The sequence below is a fragment of the Lonchura striata genome, chromosome Z (assembly GCF_046129695.1).
Source record: "Lonchura striata isolate bLonStr1 chromosome Z, bLonStr1.mat, whole genome shotgun sequence".
In the NCBI taxonomy this organism is placed as follows: domain Eukaryota; kingdom Metazoa; phylum Chordata; class Aves; order Passeriformes; family Estrildidae; genus Lonchura; species Lonchura striata.
In genome coordinates, this window is record NC_134642.1 from 537,749 (window position 1) to 559,836 (window position 22,088).

Sequence of the window (22,088 nt, forward strand, 5' to 3'; positions counted from 1 at the left end):
CGGGACCGCGCCCGGTGTCAGCGCTGCGGGGAGGAGCGGCCCGCGCGGCCCCGCCCGTTCGCGCAGGGGGAAGGGGCGGAAGGGCAGGGCCGGGCGGCTGGCTGACGCAAGGCGGCCGCGGCTTGGCTCAGCCCGCCCGTGATGCACTTCCTGCGCCGCGGCCATGGCGGGGGACGTGCTGGGCAGGACGGCGGCGCTGACCCTCGGTGAGAGCCCGGGGCTCCGGCCCTCCACCCCCTCATCCTCGCACCCGCCTGCGACGGGGGCCCGGGCCCGGCGGCGCTGCGGCTGGCGCGCACCGGGAGCGGCCGCAGCGCCGGGCCCGCCGGGCCGGGCCCTCCCCGAGCGCGGGAGGCTTCGCTGCGCTTCTCGTGTCGGTCCCGGCCATGGCCGAGCCGGGCGCTGCTCCGGCTGCTCCCCAGGCCCCATCTCCCTGCTTGCCTGCTCCGAGCTCTTCCCGGGAAGGGCTGCTCCCGGTTCCCGAGCTGCAGCCCGTGGCCCCCGAGGGTTCGGTACCTCGGGAGCCCTAGAGATTTTAGCGAACACACTGCATGGACTGACTTTTTAAATGAAATATATAAAATAATTCTTATTCTGTCTGACCAGCTGGTGTCTTTGCAGGTTTATCACTGCTGATAACCATCAAGATTTAGTATAATAGAAAGTCTTGGGTTGGAAGAGGTCTTTAAAGATCACCCTGTCCAGCCCCCTGCAGTGAGCAGGGCCATATCCGTGTGTGTCCAGTTTCCTTCTCATAATTTTTTTTTTACGTAATTGCTCGTATTTGTCATGTATCCCAGAAGAGCTATATGTGTCTGAACGAGAGGGCAACGACTCCACGGGTGATGGGACGCAAAAGAAGCCATTCAAGACTGTGTTGAAGGTGAGTGTGGAAAACACATGCTTTGTTTGGCAGTGTGGAATGTGTTTTGGGGCAAGTGATAGCCCTTGTGTTTTTAAATGTGAGTTTCATACTTGCTTTTGCAACCTGAGCAGGACCAAAGTGCTTGCTCAGGCTCTATAAGGATGATTTTGGCTCATTTTGGTTATTTCCCCTCCCATTTTTAGGCGTTGATGACAGCAGGAAAAGAGCCATTTCCTACAATTTATGTGGATTCCCAAAAAGAAAATGAGGTGCTGTGGCATTGAAGGGTTTCCTAGTGGGACTTATTTACTGCTTCTTGGTGTGAAGGGACACAATGTAAACTGCTGTCTTTTGGTCTCTCCTTGAATTCTTTAGAGATGGGCCATCATTTCCAAATCACAGATGAAGAATGTCAAAAAGCTATGGCACAGGGAGCAAATGAAAAATGAAGCTAAGGAGAAGAAGGAGGTAGGTTGCAGAAGGAGCAGAGCATTATTGTTTTCCAAAGACATTACAGTGTCATCCATCATTCCTGCCCCTCCTAAAGAGCTGCAGGTTGTTCCTCACTGGTGCTGTTGTTTCACATGTTATTTACAGCTGGCCTGGTTACAGCTATTTAATAAGTTACTTTTTTCAAACCAGGCAGAAGATCTCTTGAGAAGAGAGAAGAACTTGGAGGAAGCCAAGAAGGTTGTTATCAAGAATGATCCCAGTCTTCCAGAGCCCACATGTGTGAGTATGATCCTGTGCCTTGGCACATAGTCTGTGCTAGGGCATCTGGCCAGCACAGAGATTGTGCTGCTCTGAGGTGGGGTCTGGATCAACTCTAAGAGGTGGTGAGCCACTCCCCTATTTAATGGCTTTTATTCTCTGCCTCACAGGTGAAGATCAAGGCTCTGGAGGCTTACAGAGGGCAGAGAGTGAAGATTTTTGGCTGGATCCACAGATTACGGAGGCAAGGTAAAGCACAAGCATTGTTGAGCCCGTGCAGGGAGATAGAACAAATAGAGTGGCCTTCAAAATTTGGACACAGAATGAGTCTGACAGCACCTGGTCTCAAATTTTTAAACCAGTTAGGTGCCTTCTTTGGCTGATCTCAATGATCACTGCAACACTGACAGTTCCCCCTAATGTGTGGACAGACATTTCTTAGTTCAAATCCTAAGGGATTTTCAGTTTGGAGGCTAGTCCTGCAGAATTTCCTCAATTTCTGTGTTTTAAGCTAGAACTGCCAAATGATGAGCTAACCAGCACCTGCTCATACTGAAACCAAATTCCTTCTCTCTTTAACTAGGGAAAAATCTGATGTTTATTGTCCTGAGAGATGGCACAGGGTTTCTTCAGTGTGTCCTTTCTGATGAGCTGGTAGGTTGTGATGATTGTGTTCTGGCGTGAATTGAAGAGTTCATACCTCATCTGGTGTTCTCTTATGTAGGTGTTGTTAAGTTCTCCTCAGTCTACTGTCTCAGTTGTGTTACTGTTAAATCGTGTGTCCTGCCACTGCAGTTTGTCAGTGCGGGAGCTGTTTAGCAGTGACTGCATGCTAAACGAAAAACTTTTAGGAATGAAAACTTGCTCACCTCTGCCTTTGTCTCGCTGCAGTGCCAGTGCTACAACGGGCTGGTGCTGTCCACGGAGAGCAGTGTGGTGGTGTACGGCACGCTGAACCTCCTGCCCCAGGGCAAGCAGGTACAGGAGCTCCTGTGGCTTCTCCTCCTCCCCCGTGGGCCATTGGTGTCCTGAGGGAGGCACAAGCAGAGGTGGGAGGAATCACTGGATTATTTCAGAGGGAATTAGGGCTAGAGAAAGAACAAAGCTGTGCTGTCCAGTGTGAGACAGGTGAACTGTGTGACTGTTCTCATTCTGCCTGAAACGATCTTCCACTGATTTTCCACTAGGAGCCAGACAGCTCCTAGACTATAACATGGAGAGCTATGTTAAATAAATGGCATGGCTTCATTTTCCTTAACAGGTCTATTCAGTTTTTATTTTGTGGGGCTAAGAATTTTTTCACATCTCTTTTACTGAGGTGTGTTTGTAGGATCGATCCAAGGTTAGGTAGTGTGAGCCCTCACTATCACCTTTGGGTAATACTCTGTGGGTTAGCCTTTGAAAATCTGCATTTCTACTCAGAAAAGTGCAATGAATTGAAATGGTTTTAGTTCAGCTTGCAGGCTGAACTACTAGTGCCAATTGTCAGGGGTGGAAGGCGGCTGTGACGCACACAGGAGCTAGTGAGAGCAGAGCTCTGTCACAGACTGGATTGGAAGGGCCTTGCAGCCCATCCAGTGCCACCCCTGCCACGGGCAGGGGCATCTTCCGCTATCCCAGATGGTTCTGAGCCCTGTCCAGCCTGGCTTTGGACACTTGCAGGGGTGAGGCAGCCACAGCTTCCTGGGGTGGCCTGTGCCAGGGCTCACAGCCTCACAGGGAAGAATGCCTAATATCTCATCTCCCCTGCCCTCAGTCCATGGGAAGCCGGTCCCCCTTGTTCCATCACTCCGAGCTTTTGTGAAAAGACATCCAAGGGGTAAGCAGTGGACTTTTTCCCCAGCGTTTGTTTCTCTCCCATTGGCAGGCTCCAGGAGGCCACGAGCTGAGCTGTGATTACTGGGAGCTCATCGGCCTGGCCCCAGCAGGAGGGGCTGACAATCTGCTCAACGAGGACTCAGAGGTGGATGTGCAGCTCAACAACAGGCACATGATGATTCGAGGTGAGAACATGTCCAAAATCTTCAAGGTGCGCTCCATGGTCGTGCAGGCCTTCAGGGATCACTTCTTTGCCAACGGATATTATGAAGTAAGTGTGTGTGTTCCCTGGTCAGCAGGTGACTGCTCTAGTGCCCTGGCTCATCCATGTCCTCAGTTCTTCACCCAAGCAGTGACAGCCCTGTTCTCCTGCAGGTCACGCCACCAACCTTAGTGCAGACCCAGGTGGAGGGAGGCTCCACCCTGTTCAAGCTGGATTACTTCGGTGAAGAGGCATACCTGACCCAGTCATCCCAGCTCTACCTGGAGACCTGCCTACCAGCTCTGGGAGATGTCTTCTGTATTGCTCAGTCCTACAGAGCTGAGCAGTCCAGGACCCGCAGGCACCTGGCAGAGTATGGACAGTTGTCCTTGTTTCTTTTTAAACAGTTAAATTTCCTTTACAGTGCGGGAGTAAAATGTGTGTGTTTGGGTTGTGGGTTTTTAGATGAGTTCGTTTCATTGCTAAAAATCTGTTGTTTGTATATGGCTTTGTTTCAGGTACACTCACATTGAAGCTGAATGTCCTTTTATAAGTTTTGAGGATTTGTTGGACCGTCTGGAGAATCTGGTGTGTGATGTCGTAGACAGAGTCTTGAAATCACCTGCAGCAACCTTACTGTACGACCTCAACCCGGTAGGCAGCAATGGCAATAGCCAAGAAAATAGGATCTTAAGCCTTTCCTACTCAGCACATTCTTTTGGGAGATGCAGGGCATGGCAGTGAGCTTACTTACTATTTGTAATGGCAAGAAGAATATTAAACATAATAAGAATGAAAAAACTGCAAGGCTGATAAAGACCAAAACAGGGAACTGTGGGGGAAGATATTCCCTGACAGTGTGCTCCAGAAGCCAGCAGTGTGCCAGGATTTATGGGAGTGTCTGCTGTGCCAGTGGAATAAAACCCTCCATCCCAGAGATCGGATATTGACTGGCTGGTACTTGCTGATGGAGCGTGAGGGAGCAATGAAACAAGTGGTGTTTCAGTTCCTCCCCTGGGACATGGAGCCCTAAAGCTCTGGAAATACTTCCTATCTTTCCTCCTAGGTGATCTATGAGATTTACTGGGCTTGAGATGGTTATGTTTGTTTCTAGCTTTGTAGTACAGAGCTTGATTTGTTCATTTAAGTGATAATTTGATGATCTGGGAGGTGGGAAAGGTCATGTGCTGATCAGCTAGAAAAATACTCCTTTTAAAATGGTGCTCCTCCACCTGTCTGTGCTCTTATCCACAGGGTTTCCAGCCCCCCAGACGTCCCTTTCGACGCATGAACTATGCTGAAGCCATCGAGTGGCTGAAGGAACATGATGTGAAGAAGGAAGACGGCACTTACTATGAGTTTGGGGAGGTATGTCCTGCTGGGACCTGGAGTAATGCAGCTGTGGGTTGTGATTTGATCTGATGCCCTTTAACATTAACCTGTGTTGTCACCTGTCATCAATTCCCTGGCCACACTTCTCCAGCATGTGCGACACTTTGTTTGAAGGAGCTCAGGAGAACTTGACAGCCTAGCCAGGATTTTTTTTCCCCTCGGCTTTCTGTCTTATATATTGGGGAGACTTAGATTTTAATTGAACAATTTTTTTTCCCCCCAGACATGTGGGTTATTATTTCTTCTAAAATAAGTTTGTTTTAAGAATTTAGGTACATTAGGATGAAAGTGTGGACATGAGCAGTCTGAAACTGTCCTGTTTCATGCCTGCTTCACGTGGGACTTGGGTATGGGTATGGTTTTGGCGCTGAGTATGAATAAAGCCTGCTCTAACCCTAGGACATTCCTGAAGCTCCTGAGAGACTGATGACAGACACCATTAACGAGCCCATTCTGCTGTGCCGGTTCCCTGCAGAGATCAAGTCTTTCTACATGCAGCGCTGCAGCGACGACTCGCGCCTCACCGAGTCTGTGAGTCATTTTACCTGCTGGGGTAGCTTGGAGCAGTGCGGACGTTGGAGGGCACGAGTGCTGTGGGAAACATCTTGGGGAATCCTTGCCAGGCTTTGCTCCGGGTGCCTTGGCACGACTGTCTCGGGCTGTGCGCGTTCCCTGTGCGGCAGCATTGCCGTAATTGGGCCGTGCTGTGTGCGCTGCAGGTGGATGTGCTGATGCCCAACGTGGGCGAGATCGTTGGCGGCTCCATGCGCACTTGGGACAGCGAGGAGCTGCTCGAGGGCTACAAGAGAGAGGGCATCGATCCCACGCCCTACTACTGGTACACGGATCAGGTCAGTACAGCAGCCATGCTGCAGGGCTCAGACGGGAGCTGGGGCTTCTCCCCTCTTACAGGGGTTGGCAGCTTTTGTTTCTGGTGGTATTACTGCAGCTACAAATTGCTAGAAAATGTGTAATACCCCCTCCCTGGATTTCACAGAGAAAATACGGTACGTGCCCTCATGGAGGATACGGTTTGGGATTGGAGCGGTTCCTGACCTGGATTCTGAACAGACACCATATCCGAGATGTCTGTCTCTATCCACGCTTTGTCCAGCGCTGCAAACCTTAGTCGTCCTTGGGAAAAATTCCTGGAAAACTGAGCAGCTGATGCTTGGGAAAGAATGATACACGCTGCTGTACTACAGCCTGTCTGACAACAAGACTTCCTGCAACCTGTTGCTAATTCAAATACCACTTTAGGATGTGAAAAGGAAACAAACAAAACTTCTTTTTTTAAAACAAAATACTAGTAATTAACTGGAAAAAGCCTTGGAAAAATTGTTTAGGTGCATTTATGCTCTTGAGTCATCACAAAACAAAGATCTTGATAAGCTGGCATTTAGAAAACAAGATACACTTCTGCTTTTAAATTCTGTGACTTAAAATATGCTGGGCATTTGATCATTTTATTTTTAAATTTGCTTTAATTTTAATCACTTTTCTCTTGGGGTTTCTGTTGGGGAAGTCAGGAGTTCAAGCTCCTGAAATTCCCTAAGAGCACCCTGTGAGAATGTTACGGAGAGGCATGAACAAAGGGTAAAAATGGGAATAAGTATCTTGAGCACTGCACGGTTTTAGTTCCTGCTGATTTTAATGGGGGTTCTCTGAGTTGATTCAGTAGCAGGGTGTGTAGTACAGTGCACAGAACTCCACTGTGGGAGAGGTGGGTTGGGTCTGGGGCTTTGGGGTTTTTTTCAGATTATTTATTGCTCAGCAGGGCTGAGGCTGGCAAGGTAGGCTTTGCTCCCTTTCCCAAGAGCTGTGGATGCAGCGCTGCCGTGGGTCCATGTACACCCAGCTGGATGTGTCTGATGGCTCCTGGGCATGGGGGGTTGTGGTGCCTTTTGCTCCCTGTTTGCAACCAGAAATGAGTGACTGAGACCCGGAGGAACGTAACTGAAACACACTGGGTTTTCAGACTGCAGTCCCAGCAGTGCTTTCCCATGTCACGCTGAAGTGTGTTCATCGAGCAGCTCCCTCTCCCTGTGCTACTGCAGCTGAGCAGCTTCCCTGACTGTAAGGAACTTATCAAATAGGGATAATGAAATATTTCATGTGTTGAGTCATCGGTATCGTTTCTATTCGTAAAGCAATTCCTTTACCAGAGAGAAAAGTAAAGGTAGGTGCATCATTTACCACCTGCACTGAGGTTTGAGCTGGATTTGCCATTCACTCCTGGAATTGTTGAGCTGTGGATACCTACATTTTTGTAATAAGTGATTGGTTTTATTCGTCTGCATGTTATATAAACTGGTCTAAATCAGCAACCAATAAATTATGGCAACAGAAGCTGGTGTGCAAGATAATACTTGACATTAATGCCTGTTCTTTTACTGAGTCTGTGGAGCTTGCTGCTTGATACAGTGTGGACAAAAACCCAGGAAAAGGGAATTTTCAAGTGCAGTAAACATATCCCAAGAACTATTGTGAGCTTTTTTTCCCTTTCCAAACAAAATCCCCACTAATTAACTTAAAAGCATGAATTTTTCTAATTTGGAGGGACCACTTCAGCTGCCCAGTGAAATGTGCTGGAGAGAAACAATGTGGTGCTGACTGAGGTTGCAGAGGCAGCAGTGCTGAGGGGAGCAGCCTGGACTTCTGGCACCAGGTAAAGACTTTATAAAATACTTTCCTTTTAGTGCCTGAAGTGATGGGAAGGGAGAAGTGTCAGGAAAATAGGCTTCTTGAAAAACATCCCGTGTTTGGGGCAAGTTCTCAGTCCTTAAACCTGACAGGGCTGAGCTGCTTTGTAAAGGTTAAAGGCCTCCTTATCAGGGGAGCTGCTAGAGAAAGGGCTGGGGACTTAAGAAGTGCTCATGGAAGAGGCAGATCAGATAAGGAGCTTAAAAGGTGACCCGGATGAAAGATGCTGTGGAACTTACCAGAGGCTGCTGTGCAACTCCCAACAGGAGCTGGTGCAGAGAGGTGGGGTGGGGTCTGGGAAGGATGCTGCAGCTGCTTGGAGCACAAGAGAACCTGCCTTTTTTTTTTTTTTTTATTATTAGAAAGAGAAAAACCTGCAGAAGAGAAAAAAATGTGTAATCAGAACTTGAGTCTCCTCATCCTCACTTTCATTTTCTTTCACAGTGTTTCCAGGCAGATCGGTTAAATGGATTAGGAACTGGTAAACTGGGCTGCCAGCACTGGTTTCAGGACCTTTCAGCCATGTCCCTGGCTTTGGCATAACTATCCTTTAGCTTTGATTAGATTACTACTCCTTACATGCACTATTTTATATTTATCTGTGTTAAATATTACCTGGCCCCGCTTTGTAAGGCACTTCTGAGGAGAACACGGTTCTGCCAGCCTTTGTCACCAAGAGCTGGCTCTGCCCTTGGCCTGCTGAGACGGGGATGCAAGCCACCCACATGTGCAGGGTAAGCGCTGTGGTGTTTGTTCCTTTGTGTTTAAATCGCAGTATTATTATCGTAGAATCATCAAGTGCAACCACCAACCGAGCACTACCTCTGGAATTCCTAAACCACCAAACCGCATCACCCAGTGCCAGATGCAGATACCTTTGAAACACCTCCAGGGATGGTGACTCCGCCACCTCCCTGGGCAACTGTCTCCAGTGCCTGAATTCCAGAGGCTGAATTCCTACCCGGAATGGAGGTTACCAGGTGAGCTCCGTGCTCCTGCACCAATTGTGTGACGGGGTGCAGAACCGAACCCTCATCTCTCATGAGGCGCGTGCTGAGAAAGTCCCCAACATTTTTTATCATTTAAAGCATTTTTTAAAGCGTTTTAAATAACATTTAAAATCTCTTTTTATAAGATTTTGTAGTTTTAAAACTTTTAGCAGTTTAGAGCGTCACTTCAAAGCGGGGATCACTTGCCTTCACTCCGTAGGAGTCCCCGGGGGCTGCGGAGGCGGGGGTCCAGGGCAGCGCCGCTTGCGGGACACCGCCGCAGGACCGCCCCCGGTGCCGGGGCGGTACCGGGGCGGTACCGGGGCGGTACCGGGGCGGTACCGGGGCGGTACCGGGGGCGGTGTGAGGCGAGGGGCGGTGGCAGCGCTGTCTGAGGGAATGCGGGCGGCCAAGATGGCCGCCGCCGCCGCCGCCGCCGGGCGTCACCGTGAGTGTGAGGGCGCCGCCGCGATGGCGGGAACGGGGGGCGGGGGCGGCGGGCGGCCTGAAGGCCGACCGGACACCGCGGGGACCGCGCGGGCGGGAGCGCGGCGGCGCCGCCGCCGGCCCCGCGTTACACAACGCCCGAGAGGCGCCTTTCATAACGCTGACGGCGCTGGGGCCGTGCGACCGGCGGGGCCGGCGGGCTTACCGGGGCTGCGGGAGGGCCGCGCGCGGTGATGGCGGCTTCCCGCCGCTGCGCTGAGGGCGCTGCGCTGAGGGCTCTGAGGGCGCTGCGCTGAGGGCGCTGAGGGCGCTGCGCTGCGGGCGCTGCGCTGCGGGCGCTGCGCTGCGGGCGCTGCGCTGCGGGCGCTGCGCTGAGGGCTCTGCGCTGAGGGCTCTGAGGGCGCTGCGCTGAGGGCGCTGCGCTGCGGGCGCTGCGCTGAGGGCGCTGCGCTGAGGGCTCTGAGGGCGTTACGCTGAGGGCGCTGCGCTGAGGGCGCTGCGCTGAGGGCGCTGCGCTGAGGGCGCTGCGCTGAGGGCGCTGCCAGCGGAGCGCGCGCGCCCCTGCTCCGCCAGCCCGGCCGCGGCGCTTCTAAAACATAGGAGAGAACGCTTTTACCGATGCTCCATCCAGCTGGGATCATCCTCCTTGCGTGTCTCGTTCTGCACTGTGTCTGCCCTTCATGATGCAGGTGGAAACGTGCCATAAACCTCACTCTAAGTCAGACAGTGGCAGAATGTCCTGAGTTGGGAGGGACTCCTGGTCATTGATCAACTCCTGGCCCTGCACAGGACACCCCAGCAATCTTATCCTGTGCCCGAGAGTGTTATCCAAGTGCTCCTGGAGCTCTGGCAGCCTTGGGGCTGTGACTGTTCCCTGGGGAGCCTTGTCAGTGCCCAGCCACACTCTGGGCCAAGAACAAAAGTTCTTACAATGCAGAAGTATCAATGCAGCCATTGAAACTTTCTTTTTTATTGTTCTCTGTAATTGGCATATAGTGCCAGCACCTCAGAAAGTAATAACCCAAGAACTGGAAGTAAAAAAGGATTATTTGAAAAGGACCTTTCAGGCATCAGCGATGCTTGAAGTGCTTTAGTTTGCAGCCTTTTGTATCAGTGCAGACGCAGGCATCCACAGCTACGCACTCGTAATCCCGAGTAAGAGGCTGGATTTGCAGGATGCATTTCATTGCCATTGATTTCAGCAGGTTTTGAGGCTGTTCAGTGTCTGTTCAGGAGGTTATTAGAGAACTGTGAGCTGTAAGATGCTCTTCCCAGCAGGTGGGTTGGCTGCTGAGGAGCTCTGTGCTGTTGGGGCTCAATTGCTGCTGAGCTCCTGTGGTCTGACAGGGGAAATGTCGCACTGAACAATTGCCGGAGAGACAGGGATGCAGGATTTAACCTTCTTTTTTTTTTTTTTCCTCCATGAGCAATTCACGCTATTTTTGTGCTAAAAGAATACCATGTAATGATGATGAACTCCTGAGGAGTACGAAGTGTGCCTTTGGAAAGGCAGGCTGTAACCAGCATGGAATTGTATGGAATAGGCTGAAAGGAACCTTAAGGATAATCTAATTGTGTTCAGCTGCAGGGCCCCTGACATAAACGATGTGGAGATGCTGGAGTGAATCCAGAGAAGGCCACAGAGATGTTCCAGGGCTGGAGCCCCTCTGCTCTGGAGGCAGCCTGGGAGAACTGTGGGTGTTTAGCCTGGAGAAGAGAAGGATCCAGGGAGAGCTCAGAGCCCTTTCCAGTGGCTAAAGGGGCTCCAGGAGAGCTGCAGAGGGAGGTGGATGTGCACAGACTTGTGAAATCCTGGAGTTTGTGTGATGCTGAAATCCAGATTAATAGCCTCACCTGGCTGGGTAGTGAGAAAGAAGGTGGCCCAAATCTCCAGGGAAATGGATTCTGGAGTTGCTGCTCGGTGTTCAAAGAGGAGCAGATGTCTAACCTACATTGTAGACATGTGGAAATCCTGCCCTTGTCTGGGGTTAGCCCAGGTGTGTCTGACCCACGAGGAGTGACACAGTCTGACACAGGGTCAGCCCTTTGTTTCTGCTCTGTTGTCACCAGTTATTTTGGAGTTATGGTTGGAACTCAGACTAGCAAGGCTTTGGTTCGGGTTTTGGTTGCTGCCTGGTAGCTGCAGAGCTGTAAGTACAGAGTGTTCAGAGCAAGGCAGAAGCTTGTGACTCCCTGACTCGCTTTGGCTGCAGGAGCCGGAGCTCGCCGTGCTGGCCGCGTTTGCGGTGCGTGCTGCGGGGATCAGCTGCCGTGTCCCCTCAGCAGCAGCTGAGCTCTGTGTTGTCTCTCCGCAGTGCTGAGGAGCCGCAGCCAGCTGCGGGTGCCGCTGCGATGGAGAGGCCAGGCCACGGCGGCCGCGGTGACGGAGAGCGCCAAGCCGCAGGTCCAGCCCCAGGAGCGGTGGGTGTGCGCCGGGGCCGTGCCCGGTGCCTGTCCCCGATAGCGGCCGCGGGGCTGGCTCCGCTCTGCCCGTGCGAGATTGCTTATCTGCCTGCCTGCACCCACCGGCTCGTGTGCTGCGGGCAAGGGCAGCCTCCTTACCATTATTGTTTCAAGTTCTGGTTCCTGCTGCCTGGGTTTCTTTCAGCAGCCTTCTGAGACACGCTCCGGCAGAAAGGGAATGGAAGCTGAGGTCCCGAAACATCGGGGCAGGCCTGGGCTCCTCTCAGTGTCCTGTTGTGAGACTAGCTTTGACTAAAGGGCAAAGCTCCCTGTGCAACCTGAACCATCATCTGCTGGGGAAGTGAGGTCCTGGTCTGTGGGCTCCCTTGGGCAGGGGAAACAGTTCCATGGGGAAATTGGGTGAGAGTTGTGATCAGCAGCCATTCTGTAAATGCTGATACCACCATCTGTGCTGCTGTGCCATGTGGGACGTTATCCTTACAACAGTGTGCCACCCGGATAGAAAATCCATTCTGGAAAAACCCAATCCAAACACAACTGGCCCTACAATGAATTTGTGTGTAGAAGGGCTTCTTGCTGCTGTCACTGCTGCAGGAGATGAGATGTGTCCCCACAGTAGTGAAGAGAGACTTGTGTGAGTGGCTCATCTGCTTTCCAGGGAAGCTGCTGCTTGGTTTGGTTTGATTGCGCAGCTGAGATCCGGTTTTATAACCTCCCTTAGCTGTCTCGCAGCCGCTGGCTCTTTCTTAGTGTGTCTCCACCTAAAGTTTGTGCTACAAAGTGGTTACTTTTTTAAAAAGCAAAGGTCATGTAGATACTTGTGTCTGGCCATTCCTGTTCCTAGCGCAAGTGTTTACATAAGCAGGAGGAGCCTTGGGATAGGAAGGCGAATGTGGGAGGATGAGCCAATTGTTTTGTCATCATAATAAAGATAAAAGCAGTGGGTCATTAGGGTTTGAAATACCTCTTGCTTCCCTAGGAAACCTAAAACGGGAATCTTGATGTTGAACATGGGAGGCCCGGAGCGGCTGGATGACGTCCATGATTTCCTGCTGCGTCTCTTCCTGGACAGAGATCTGATGACCCTTCCAGTTCAAAAGTGAGGGGCACTGGCATCTCCTGTGCTACAGGCAGTGTTGGGTGTTGCTGTCTGAGCTGCAGGTGGAGAGCAGCACTCCCTAAGACTGCTTCATCCTGGGAGCAGTCAGTGCAAGGGACAGTGCTGGAAGCCTCTGGATTAGGCGTGCCGTGGCTGCTCTCTTTTAGCTGCAGACTGGGGTGTGGGAAGGGTGGCGGAATGGAACATGAAACAAGGCACGCTGCTTTGCTGTAATTTGCCCAGATGGCCGAGGAAAAGGTGCTGCAGCAGAGCTCTGGGGAGGGGGTGGCTCTGCTGTGCTGCTAACACCCTCTCCAATGCTGCAGTAAACTGGCTCCGCTCATCGCCAAGCGCCGCACCCCGAAGATCCAGGAGCAGTACAGCAGGATCGGCGGGGGCTCCCCCATCAAGAAGTGGACGGCGGTGCAGGGAGAGGGCATGGTGAAGCTGCTGGACAGCATGTCTCCTCGCACTGGTACTGCTCTGCTCAGCCTCCCACGGGCTGCTTTTGCTCCGTCTTGGAACCGTTTGCTTGAAAAGCAGCTTTGCCTTCTTGGTTTTCCTTGTGGGGTAGTGTGGATTTCCTCCCTGCTGGGAAGTCATGGCAAAGATAGTGCAGAAGGGATTCCATGCATTGTAAGGTTGTTATGGAAGGCTGGGCTTGGGGAGCCACCTCTGTCTCTCCTGTGATCATGGGAAGATAGATGGCTGTGGTGGACTAAGTGTGTTATTTTCAGGTGTCCAAAGGCAGGTGCCAGGAGTGTCCCTTGGTGTGTGGCACTGCCAGGCATCGTGCCTTGCCCTGCTTGAGCCTGAGGAAGCCTGCACTGAAGTCAAGTGGCTGAGGCTTAGAGGGGAAGAAAGGGGAATGTGTTTCATGTGAACCACTGAGGCAGGTATGGGAGGGGGGTGTTCAGAGTGGTGTTGTCAGCAGCTGCCACAGGGCTGAAAGGAGGACAGCTGGAGAAAAGACAAGGCTTTGTAGATGAGCAGTGCAGGGCACGGCTGAGGATAGCAGCGAGCCACACCCAGGGACACAGCAGGAGATAAGGCTGGGCAGTTTGGCTGGCATGGAAGGAGATGCTCTCTCTGCCAGTCCTTCATGCTGAGAAAACTTCAAACATGAATACAGCCTCCTTCCCCTGTCTCTGTGTCACAGAATCCCTCCCAGCAGGGAGTGCTAACTGGTATGGGATAGCCTGTGCCACGCTGCCTGGTAGCGTGACTGTGGTGGGAAATGGGTGCAGGTGCTTCTGTCAATGTCCTTCTGTGCAGGGCTGTTTTGTAGCTCTTTGTGGCACCTGCCTCAGGCTTGGCTAGAAAAAGGCTGGAGGAAAAGGACTGCTAAAAGGGTTTGGCAGGTTGAAAGCACTGTTCTTGGAAGGCTAGAGCCAAATTTATTTCATCCGTTCAGAAGGTGGTGTGTCACTGGAGTCTTCACTCAGGTGAGGTTCAGTCCTTTCTGCACAGATGTGACTGCCTAGCTTAATTTGAGCTGTGGTGCCTGCAGGTACAGAGCCTGAGGCCTGCTGTGTCATCTGAGGCAGGAGTGCTCTTGGACAGGAGCCCTGAAGGGTCAGCCTTGCAGCAGGTTCTGCAGATAAGGCTTGGAAAGTTTATCTGCTTTCCCCAGTGTCCCGCTCCCACTTGCTTTTGTGTGGTGACCACTCTCTGTGCAGTCACACCCTTCTCTGGGCACCTCTCCTACCTGATAAGTCCCTTGGAGGCTTCTTTTCTACTCGACAACAGCTGCAGTTTAACAATAGAATGTGCTGAGCACTGCCAACCATTTCCTTCAGCATCCCAAGTGACCGTGCAGAGCACTGTGTTCCTTCAGAACGGTGTGGACGTGTTGGATGTGTTTGCAGACAGTATTTGAGAATATGGTGTGCTCACAGGTAGCACTTTGGGAGTGCTGAGCCCTCTGAATGAGTAATTGGCAGGAGGTGCTGGCACCATGTGAAATGTGGCAAAAATAAATACTTTTAGGGTCATTTTGCCTTGATCAGGTGTGGGCAGCAAGTGAAACCTCAGTGTGTCAGCAGCAATGCTCTCATCCTAAATCCAGGCACAGCTTTGTACCAGCTGCTGGGAGGGGAACTGACTCTGTCCAAGCCAAGATCAGGACAGGACAGCACTATTATTTAAACAGCCTGTGCACAGACACCAACACCTCTCTTTGCTGCCCATGGTCCTGAACAGACCTGACACTGCGAGGATATTCCTTCCAGGCTGGCTGTGCTCTTCCCAGAATGTCCTTTCCCAGGTTAAACTCCTACATCCCCACCGGGGTTAGTCAGACTTTTGTCTTTAATGCCACTCAAAGATGTTAATGAGCTTACTGGCTCCAGGGCTCCTGTAGTTGGGTCTTTATTTGCTGCTGCTCCCAGCTGGGAGCTCTCCTGCCTCCTGCAGGGAACTGGGGATGACTAAACCTGTTTTCCGAATCCTGCATAAATGTATGGAGTCCAAGCACGGGACATCTGCTTCCTTCAGAGACCTGCTAAACGTTGTTTCAGAGCCACTGACCCAGAAACCCTGAAAAAGAAACTTTGCTTTTGTTCTCCTAAGAACCTCTGTCCTCCACTTACACAAAACAAAGCAGTAAACCTCCCCTGCCTGCTTCCCGTCCCCTAACCAAGCCGTGCTCCCAAAGCTGACACCCGAAAGATTAGAGATAAAAAATGGAGGAACCCGAGATGGTCTCGGGGAGGATCATATTGCTGCCAGAATTAGGTGTTAAAGCCCCGAAGCTTTTTATAAAAGCCCTCCAAAATCAGGATGGGAGAGCACGTGTCCCCGATTCACTGCTCTGCTGCCCCTTGGGGTTTGGGTGCCATCGGAGCAGGTGTGCTGGGCAGGGAGGGCAGCTGGAGCTGTGGGCTGTGAGGGCATCGGGCTGTTCATTTGGCTTCTCGTAGCGACACTTTTTTACCTTTTATGTCTTTAGATCAGGATTTGCCTGGTGAGACACCGGGGCTCTGTCCAGGCTGGGAACCGTGCCTCTGCTAAATGCAGGAGAAGCAGGCAAGTGGTGTTCCCGCAGAAGCAAACCATAATATAAATCACTTTGAAATTCTAATCACAGCCAAGTGAGGTACCAGAAATACGCTTGGCCAAAGAAAGGGCTTACATGACAGAGCTTTCCAGAAGTACCCAGAAAAGGATCAGCGAGTTTGTGTCAGCAGTGTCAGCCTGCCTGTTGATGTCTGTTTTACACCTAACGATGTGTTTTTGTGAATTCTCACCTTTTCCTGCAATCCCTGTCCCGGTGCTGGCGCCGGCAGCGCCTCACAAGTATTACATCGGCTTCCGCTACGTGCACCCCCTGACGGAGGAGGCCATCGAGGAGATGGAGAGGGATGGCATCCAGAGGGCCATCGCCTTCACCCAGTACCCCCAGTACAGCTGCTCCACCACGGGTGAGCACTGGGCAGGGCAGAGGTGCTGCGAGTGGGGATAAATCATGGGAGCTCTGAGCAGACCAGTGCATTGTGTGATATATGTGTGTACATATATATATATCGGGGATAGAATTGTTCCCACTGGAGACTCAGCTCTGATTTATGGTTGTGTTTTAATTATGGAGCATTTTAAAGTGTGATAATCGCTTGCTGCCAAGCTGTTCCAATCTGACAGCTTGCTGGTGGCCTGGCTGAACTTGTGTTGTTAATTCTCTATTTCAGGAAGCAGTTTAAATGCCATTTATCGCTACTATAACCAGAAAGGGGAGAAGCCGAAGATGAAGTGGAGCATAATTGACCGATGGCCCACCCATCCCCTTCTCATTCAGGTGTGGATCTGAAGGCTTTGAGGTTTATATATTTTCTTTTAGAATTATAGACATAATACTGAGGAAGGATAACAGGAAGGCTTCAATCTGAGGGTGCATTTTGGTTCTGTGATGAAATGAGTCTTGTCTACCGTGTCTGAAATTACAGGAGAAGGAGGGTTATTTCATACCCCATGCTTTGGCAAGATAATGTGTGAAAGCGACCACTGTGCACATCCTGTTTTAAAAGCTGGGTGATGTCACCCTAATGGTGGTGGCTGGAAGGAGCCTCTACAGGCCATTAGTCCAAATTCCTGCTCAGAGCAGATCTGTGATCAGCACGCGCAGAGATTGTGCTGGTTTGTCAGACTGCCCTCCACAGCACAGAGTAATTCCTGGCTGTGGCAGGAGCAATGAAGGGAGGCTTTTGTGCTGCTCTCTGTCCAGAGAAAATGGCTCTTTGGTCTGTATGAGGGAGCTTCTCCTTCCGTGTGGGTTTGCAGTTTCTGTGGTGTGCTGAGCAGGTGGAAAAAGCACTGAAGGCAGGTGGGGTGGAGCTGCCTGTGCTGGTGATGCTCCCAGGACACACTCCCTGAGTGTTGTGCACACTGAGGGAATTTGGGAGCTCTTAAGGCAGCATGGACATGGGAGCTGCCTCTCTGCATCACTGTGGGCAGGGATGCCTCTGGTGTTCCCCGCTCAGGTCCTCGTTTCTGTTTCCCTGAGCAGTGCTTTGCTGATCACATCCAAAAGGAGCTGAACCTGTTCCCAGCAGACAAAAGGAAAGAGGTGGTCATCCTCTTCTCAGCCCACTCGCTGCCCATGTCTGTGAGTTACCTCAGGGCAGGGTGTGGGCACACAGCTGTGCAAGGGCCAGGCAAATCTGGTCCTTCCCAGTGTTCACTGATGCCAGAGGTGTGCTGTGCTTGTGGTGCAGGTGGTGAACCGTGGGGATCCCTACCCTCAGGAAGTGGGAGCTACTGTCCAGAGGGTCATGGAGAAGCTCAACTACTCCAACCCTTACAGGCTTGTGTGGCAGTCCAAGGTAAGGGCTCCGGGAAGCTGAGCAGGTGAAGCCTGTGCAGGGTCTTACTGGACTGAAAAAAAATACAGCTTTACTTACATTTTCGGTTGTTCAGTCTTGTTCAGGCCAGCCCAGGTTCTTTCCTTTGAGATGTAATGGTGGGAAGTGTGTCTTCATTAAACATTCAGTGCAGAAAGTGAGAAGTACAACCAGAAGCAGGGAAATAAAAATAACTATTTCTATCCCATCCATAACCTGATCTGTCATCCTTCCTAAGGAAATGTTGGGTGTTCTTTGTAAGAATGACTTACAGAGTGTTTTTTCCAGGTTGGACCAATGCCCTGGCTTGGTCCCCAGACAGACGAGACCATTAAAGGCCTGTGCCAGCGAGGAAAGAAGAACATGTTGCTGGTCCCAATAGCATTTACCAGTGACCACATTGAGACACTGTATGAACTGGACATCGAGTATGCCCAGGTTTTAGCCAACGAGGTGAGTGCTCTGTGGGTTTGGTCCCTGTTTGTGTAGTGCTGCTCTGAAATTATTTCTCCTGGGTTGCAGTTTGCTTTGTAGTTGCTTCTTGCAATATTAGCTTTATTTTCCTGTAAATCAAAAATTAATCTAAACTGGTTTAACCACAAAACAAGTGGGAGTTTGTCTTTCTAGATTTAGATCTTTAAACCATTACAAATATTGCTCAAAAGCAATTAATTATTTTTGGCAGCAAAATGTAATGTTGCCCCATAGTAACTTTTGCTGTACTGAGAACCATGATACTGCATTTAATTTTGGGGTGGCTTTTGAATGAAGGGAAGATTTTGAAGGCCATCCAGTAAAGGATCAGATTAACAGGTTTAACCTTTTCCTCCTTATTTTTGATTCAGTGTGGAGTTGAAAACATCAGAAGAGCGGAGTCTCTCAATGGAAATCCACTGTTCTCCAAGGTATCTGCTACATTGCAGTAAAGGTTTGCGGTTGTGTTTCCTGCTGAGTGTGGGTGTTTTCAGGTAGTTTTCAGGTATTTTAAGAGCAGAAACGGAGCCCCTTGTACCTAATCTGCCCAGCACAGAGCGTTCATTGTACCACAGTCCGTGGTTCTGTCAGCAGGGGCGCGGGGTGCAGGTTGGGGCGGCGTGGGGGGGAATCACACAGCTGGATCTGCTCCCTCTGACCTTTCCCACCCTCCCTGCAGGCCCTGGCAGACCTGGTGTGCTCCCACCTGCAGTCCAACGAGGTGTGCTCCCGCCAGCTGACGCTGTGCTGCCCGCTCTGCGTCAACCCCGTGTGCAGGGAGGCCAAGGCGTTCTTCAGCAGCCAGCCGCTGTGAGCCGGGGGAGCCGCTGCCCTGGGCGGGACCAGGCCCAGCCGCTCCGGCACAGCCCTGGGGCACTTCTCCTGATGTTTTCTTTCTTTGAGAGGAGTTGTAGGAGGTAGGGAAATAAGGGCATTCATCCTGTCAGGTGTGAGGAGATCTCTCGTCGTCCGACCCCAGTGGGACGGAGTGTGAGCCCAGCAGGACGCACTGAAAACCCTACACAGCTTTTTTTACAATTAGGTTCTGTTGCTATGCAGGGATTTATTTGTATGCAGGGTGGTCACCAGTTCATTAACTTGCCAGGTCAAAAGTACACATATTTTGGTTTTGCTTAAGGTGCACTCTGACCAGCACAGTCTGTTACCTGTTCCGAGAGGGACTTTGCAGCTGGCTTTGGTGACTTTGTAGATCAAGTTACTTCTAATGCTTTTTAATAAGGTGTGTATGTGTGTGTATATATATATTTTTTTTTTTAGAGCATAAAGATAAGGCTTTGTTTTGTTTTGGTTTTCTCCTGCCAGAAATTTCCCATGAGAGCTTAGGTGGGATAGTAGAACGCACAAAACTTGTTTACATTTTCTAGGAAAAACATTTTCATTATCTGCGGGAAAGTATTTAAAGAGCATAAATTGAAAGGAATTAGCCTGCTTGGGTGATACTGGAGAATTTGCTCCATTGAAACTGCCTCTTTCAAGTCTAGCAGGTGCACATGTGGAAACATGTTGGCTTATCTGTTAAGCAGAATGGCTTTTTAAATTCTTGTATTTTTATTAAATAAGGGCTTTTTCTGTTTGGTGAAGTAAATTTAGGAAGTCAGGCTTGTTCTCCAGGAGGTTTATAGATCCACTCTGTGCTTTCTACTGTGCCACAGTACTGTGGTTTTGTGGGATACCTATGCAGTGCCATAGGTAGGATTGCTCTGGCTCAATTGCTGTTACTTAGACGGAGACGATCAGTCAGGAATAATTTGGAGTTTCACACTGCAGATGCCTGAGAACAAGCAGCCCTGAGCTGGGCTCTCCTGAAAGGCTGCCAGCCCACACGGGGCCATGCTGGGCAGGGCCTGGCACTGGCTGTGCCCCCGGGAGGCACAGGGTCCCCTCCTGCCCGGCGGGGTGGGAGCGAAGCTGTGGCAGTGGCACTGAGCCCTGCGTGCGGCAGCCCCGCTGGCACCTCCTCGGGCACACGTTTACTTGATGTCCTTAGCACTGAAATGCCAGGAGCTGTGCACTGCAGGCTGGTTCCTGGGAATTGCTGGTGGCTGAGAAGCAGATGCAGTGCTGCTCAGCCAGGCTGACCTCCTCAGGTGAGCATGAGGCAGTTTGGACCTCTGGTCTTTTGAGAACAGGGTGTTGAAAGAGAGAAGAGGCCTCTTGTGCTATATCAGGGGTTTGTCTCATTCTATTTTGTTGTTGGAGTTAAGGATGGGATACTAAAGGAACGGATGGATCCCCTGTTGAGCACCTGTAAATCCCTAATACCTCTGGAGAGTTGCTTGCTCCACTGCCATACCTGCTTCCCAGGGTGAGAGAGACTGAGATTCCTTCAGTGCCAGAACCTCCTGCAGCACCCTGTTCTCCACAGAAAGAAGTCTTCCTTGACCCTTCATGCCTGTGCCTGTTTCAGGGGCAGGGAGCCAGGAGCTTCTCTTCTCCCTCCTCTCCCTCCCCCTGGGCTCTGCTCACTGCCTGGGCAGGAAAAAGGAGCACAAATGTCTAATATGTCTGGGAGCACTGGCCTTACGTCTGTCCTTGGACAAAGAACTTTCTCTGTTGCACTCCTCTTAGGGATCAGTGGAAAACAATCTGGTCTGTCAAATCTTCCTACTCACTCCTGTTTCCTCACAGCTGGGGGGAACGTGGACCTTCAGGCAGTCCAGGCTGTGACCACCACATTTACAAGTGTGGAAAGCAAAGGTTCACATCGTATGAACTTTGTGGTATTATAAATACAGATGGCTTTTCATTTTCATACTGGAGAGAGTCCTGAAAATACTAGCTGGCACTGATTCTGAGGCATTACATTTGTCCCCAGTAATAAAAGGTACTTAAAATTCACTTTTGAGTGTTCTAACCACAAGTGGGATAATTACTCCGTTGCTGCTATTACACCATCATGTAGAAATCACTTAATTTTCCAGCTTTTAGCAGATGGAGCCTGCCTCACAGAGCTGTTTGCTGTTAGAGGATAGTTTTCCTCAAGGTTTCTCAGGAGTTCCTCATCTCCCAGGCCAAGGCCCAGCGGGTTGGGCGAGCGTGTGCCCTGGGAAGAGACGAATCCGTGGTGCACGTGCCTTCCCGAGCCCTCCTCAGGGCTGTGTCCAGCTCAGTTTGCAGCTCACCCTGCCCCGTAGGTGTTCCGAGTGCCCCTGGCAGACTGGGAACCTCGGTGCTGCTGCCTCAGTGTCCCTGGACAGCATCCAGCTGGGCTGTGACACTCCTGCAGCTCTGCAGTCCCGAGTGGGGCTGTGCACATACCCCTGGCAGAGGGCAGGCAGTGGGGAGCGAGCCTGGGCTCCTGAGGCAGCTGCATCCCTGGGTTTGGTGAGTCAGTCCTCGGGCTGGGCTGAGCCGTGGGGGACTCTGGGGTGGCAGGGGGTCACTGTCCTCCTGCCCTAGGAGTGAGCTGGGCAGGGGATCTGCCCACCAGAGCTCCCAGCACTGTGGAGCTCTGGCCTCAGGGTATCGACTGGAAATTGAGGAGTTAGGAGCAGCCTGTGGTGTCCTGAGGGAAGAAATGGGAAGTAAAGGGGTGAGCTTGTTTTCCTGCTTTAACACTCTGCAGTTTGGCTTGTTTTTTTATTACTGAGTGAATTTTTCTCTTTTGAGTTTCTTTTTAACCTGTCCCTCGGTCCTTGCTGCATTTCAGAGAAGGTGGGAGCTTCCAAAAGGTGCTGTGACACCAAAGGGGTGTGGATGGTGTCAGAGCTGGCCTCCTGCCGTCCCCTGGAGAAGGAGGATGGCACAGCTGAGTTCAGTGGGGCCAGGGTTTCCCTAGGACTGCCTAAAAGCTCAGTGAATTCTCCCTTCCCACCACGCCCAGAGAGCTGGGGATCACCTTGAAGTGTAAGCTGCAAGTCAGAGCAGCTCCTTTGATTTTGTTAATGCCAGATGTGTACAGGTACTTGCTTTTAGCCCAACATATGCATTTCAGATTGACCAAGGACTTCCATGTGATGTAACGCGGCAAATTCGGATACTCCTACTGTGTGTCATTTGCCATAAGGATGGAATTCCAATTAAAGTTCTTTTGAGGAAATAACTAAGCTGTGTGTCTTTGTAAGAGCCCTTTTTGCTGGTGTTTGAAGTTCTCTCTGCGCCTCTGGTG

The 22,088-nt window shown here is 51.2% G+C and overlaps 2 protein-coding genes and 1 long non-coding RNA gene across 5 annotated transcripts in view; 2 read left to right on the plus strand and 1 right to left on the minus strand.

The window, feature by feature from the left end:
- LOC116184622 (uncharacterized) overlaps positions 1 to 9,445 on the minus strand; it is a 28,511-nt gene extending 19,066 nt beyond the window's left edge. Inside the window, exons 1-3 of the long non-coding RNA XR_013341698.1 lie at positions 9,333 to 9,445; positions 7,931 to 8,065; positions 2,446 to 2,604 (exon numbers count right to left, since the gene is read on the minus strand). This is a non-coding gene — a long non-coding RNA (uncharacterized LOC116184622). The remainder of the gene's footprint in view (positions 1 to 2,445; positions 2,605 to 7,930; positions 8,066 to 9,332) is intronic.
- NARS1 (asparaginyl-tRNA synthetase 1) lies at positions 49 to 7,337 on the plus strand. The gene is made up of 15 exons (XM_021545360.3): positions 49 to 206; positions 801 to 883; positions 1,069 to 1,134; positions 1,241 to 1,333; positions 1,508 to 1,597; positions 1,747 to 1,825; positions 2,160 to 2,230; positions 2,468 to 2,554; positions 3,444 to 3,665; positions 3,770 to 3,969; positions 4,115 to 4,250; positions 4,851 to 4,964; positions 5,388 to 5,519; positions 5,708 to 5,839; positions 5,986 to 7,337. Exons 1-15 carry the CDS (start codon positions 164 to 166, stop codon positions 6,115 to 6,117), a joined length of 1,680 nt encoding a protein of 559 aa, XP_021401035.1. The 5' UTR covers positions 49 to 163; the 3' UTR covers positions 6,118 to 7,337.
- On the plus strand, positions 9,043 to 20,340 carry FECH (ferrochelatase). Of its 3 annotated transcripts, XM_021545362.3 has the most exons (11): positions 9,054 to 9,128; positions 11,443 to 11,548; positions 12,531 to 12,650; positions 12,977 to 13,125; positions 15,938 to 16,072; positions 16,337 to 16,443; positions 17,152 to 17,250; positions 17,360 to 17,467; positions 17,774 to 17,938; positions 18,331 to 18,390; positions 18,639 to 20,340. In XM_021545362.3, exons 1-11 carry the CDS (start codon positions 9,080 to 9,082, stop codon positions 18,771 to 18,773), a joined length of 1,233 nt encoding a protein of 410 aa, XP_021401037.3. In that variant the 5' UTR covers positions 9,054 to 9,079; the 3' UTR covers positions 18,774 to 20,340. The 3 variants fall into 3 exon arrangements, with proteins under 3 accessions (XP_021401038.1, XP_021401037.3, XP_021401039.1); XM_021545363.2 differs by lacking the exon at positions 11,443 to 11,548 and having other exon boundaries at positions 9,043 to 9,128; XM_021545364.2 differs by lacking the exon at positions 9,054 to 9,128 and having other exon boundaries at positions 11,443 to 11,531.
- The last annotated feature ends 1,748 nt before the right edge of the window (positions 20,341 to 22,088 follow it).

What these genes read in the sequence shown, in the direction of transcription:
- NARS1 (XM_021545360.3), top strand. Translation starts at nt 164, where the DNA reads ATGGCGGGGGACGTGCTGGGCAGGACGGCGGCGCTGACCCTCG. An exon ending in CCACAGATTACGGAGGCAAG is followed by an intron (nt 1,826 to 2,159) that starts GTAAAGCACAAG and finishes CTCTTTAACTAG; the next exon opens with GGAAAAATCTGATGTTTATT. An exon ending in TCCTGCCCCAGGGCAAGCAG is followed by an intron (nt 2,555 to 3,443) that starts GTACAGGAGCTC and finishes TCCCATTGGCAG; the next exon opens with GCTCCAGGAGGCCACGAGCT.
- FECH (XM_021545362.3), top strand. Translation starts at nt 9,080, where the DNA reads ATGCGGGCGGCCAAGATGGCCGCCGCCGCCGCCGCCGCCGGGCGTCAC. An exon ending in ATGACCCTTCCAGTTCAAAA is followed by an intron (nt 12,651 to 12,976) that starts GTGAGGGGCACT and finishes CCAATGCTGCAG; the next exon opens with TAAACTGGCTCCGCTCATCG. An exon ending in CAGCATGTCTCCTCGCACTG is followed by an intron (nt 13,126 to 15,937) that starts GTACTGCTCTGC and finishes TGGCGCCGGCAG; the next exon opens with CGCCTCACAAGTATTACATC.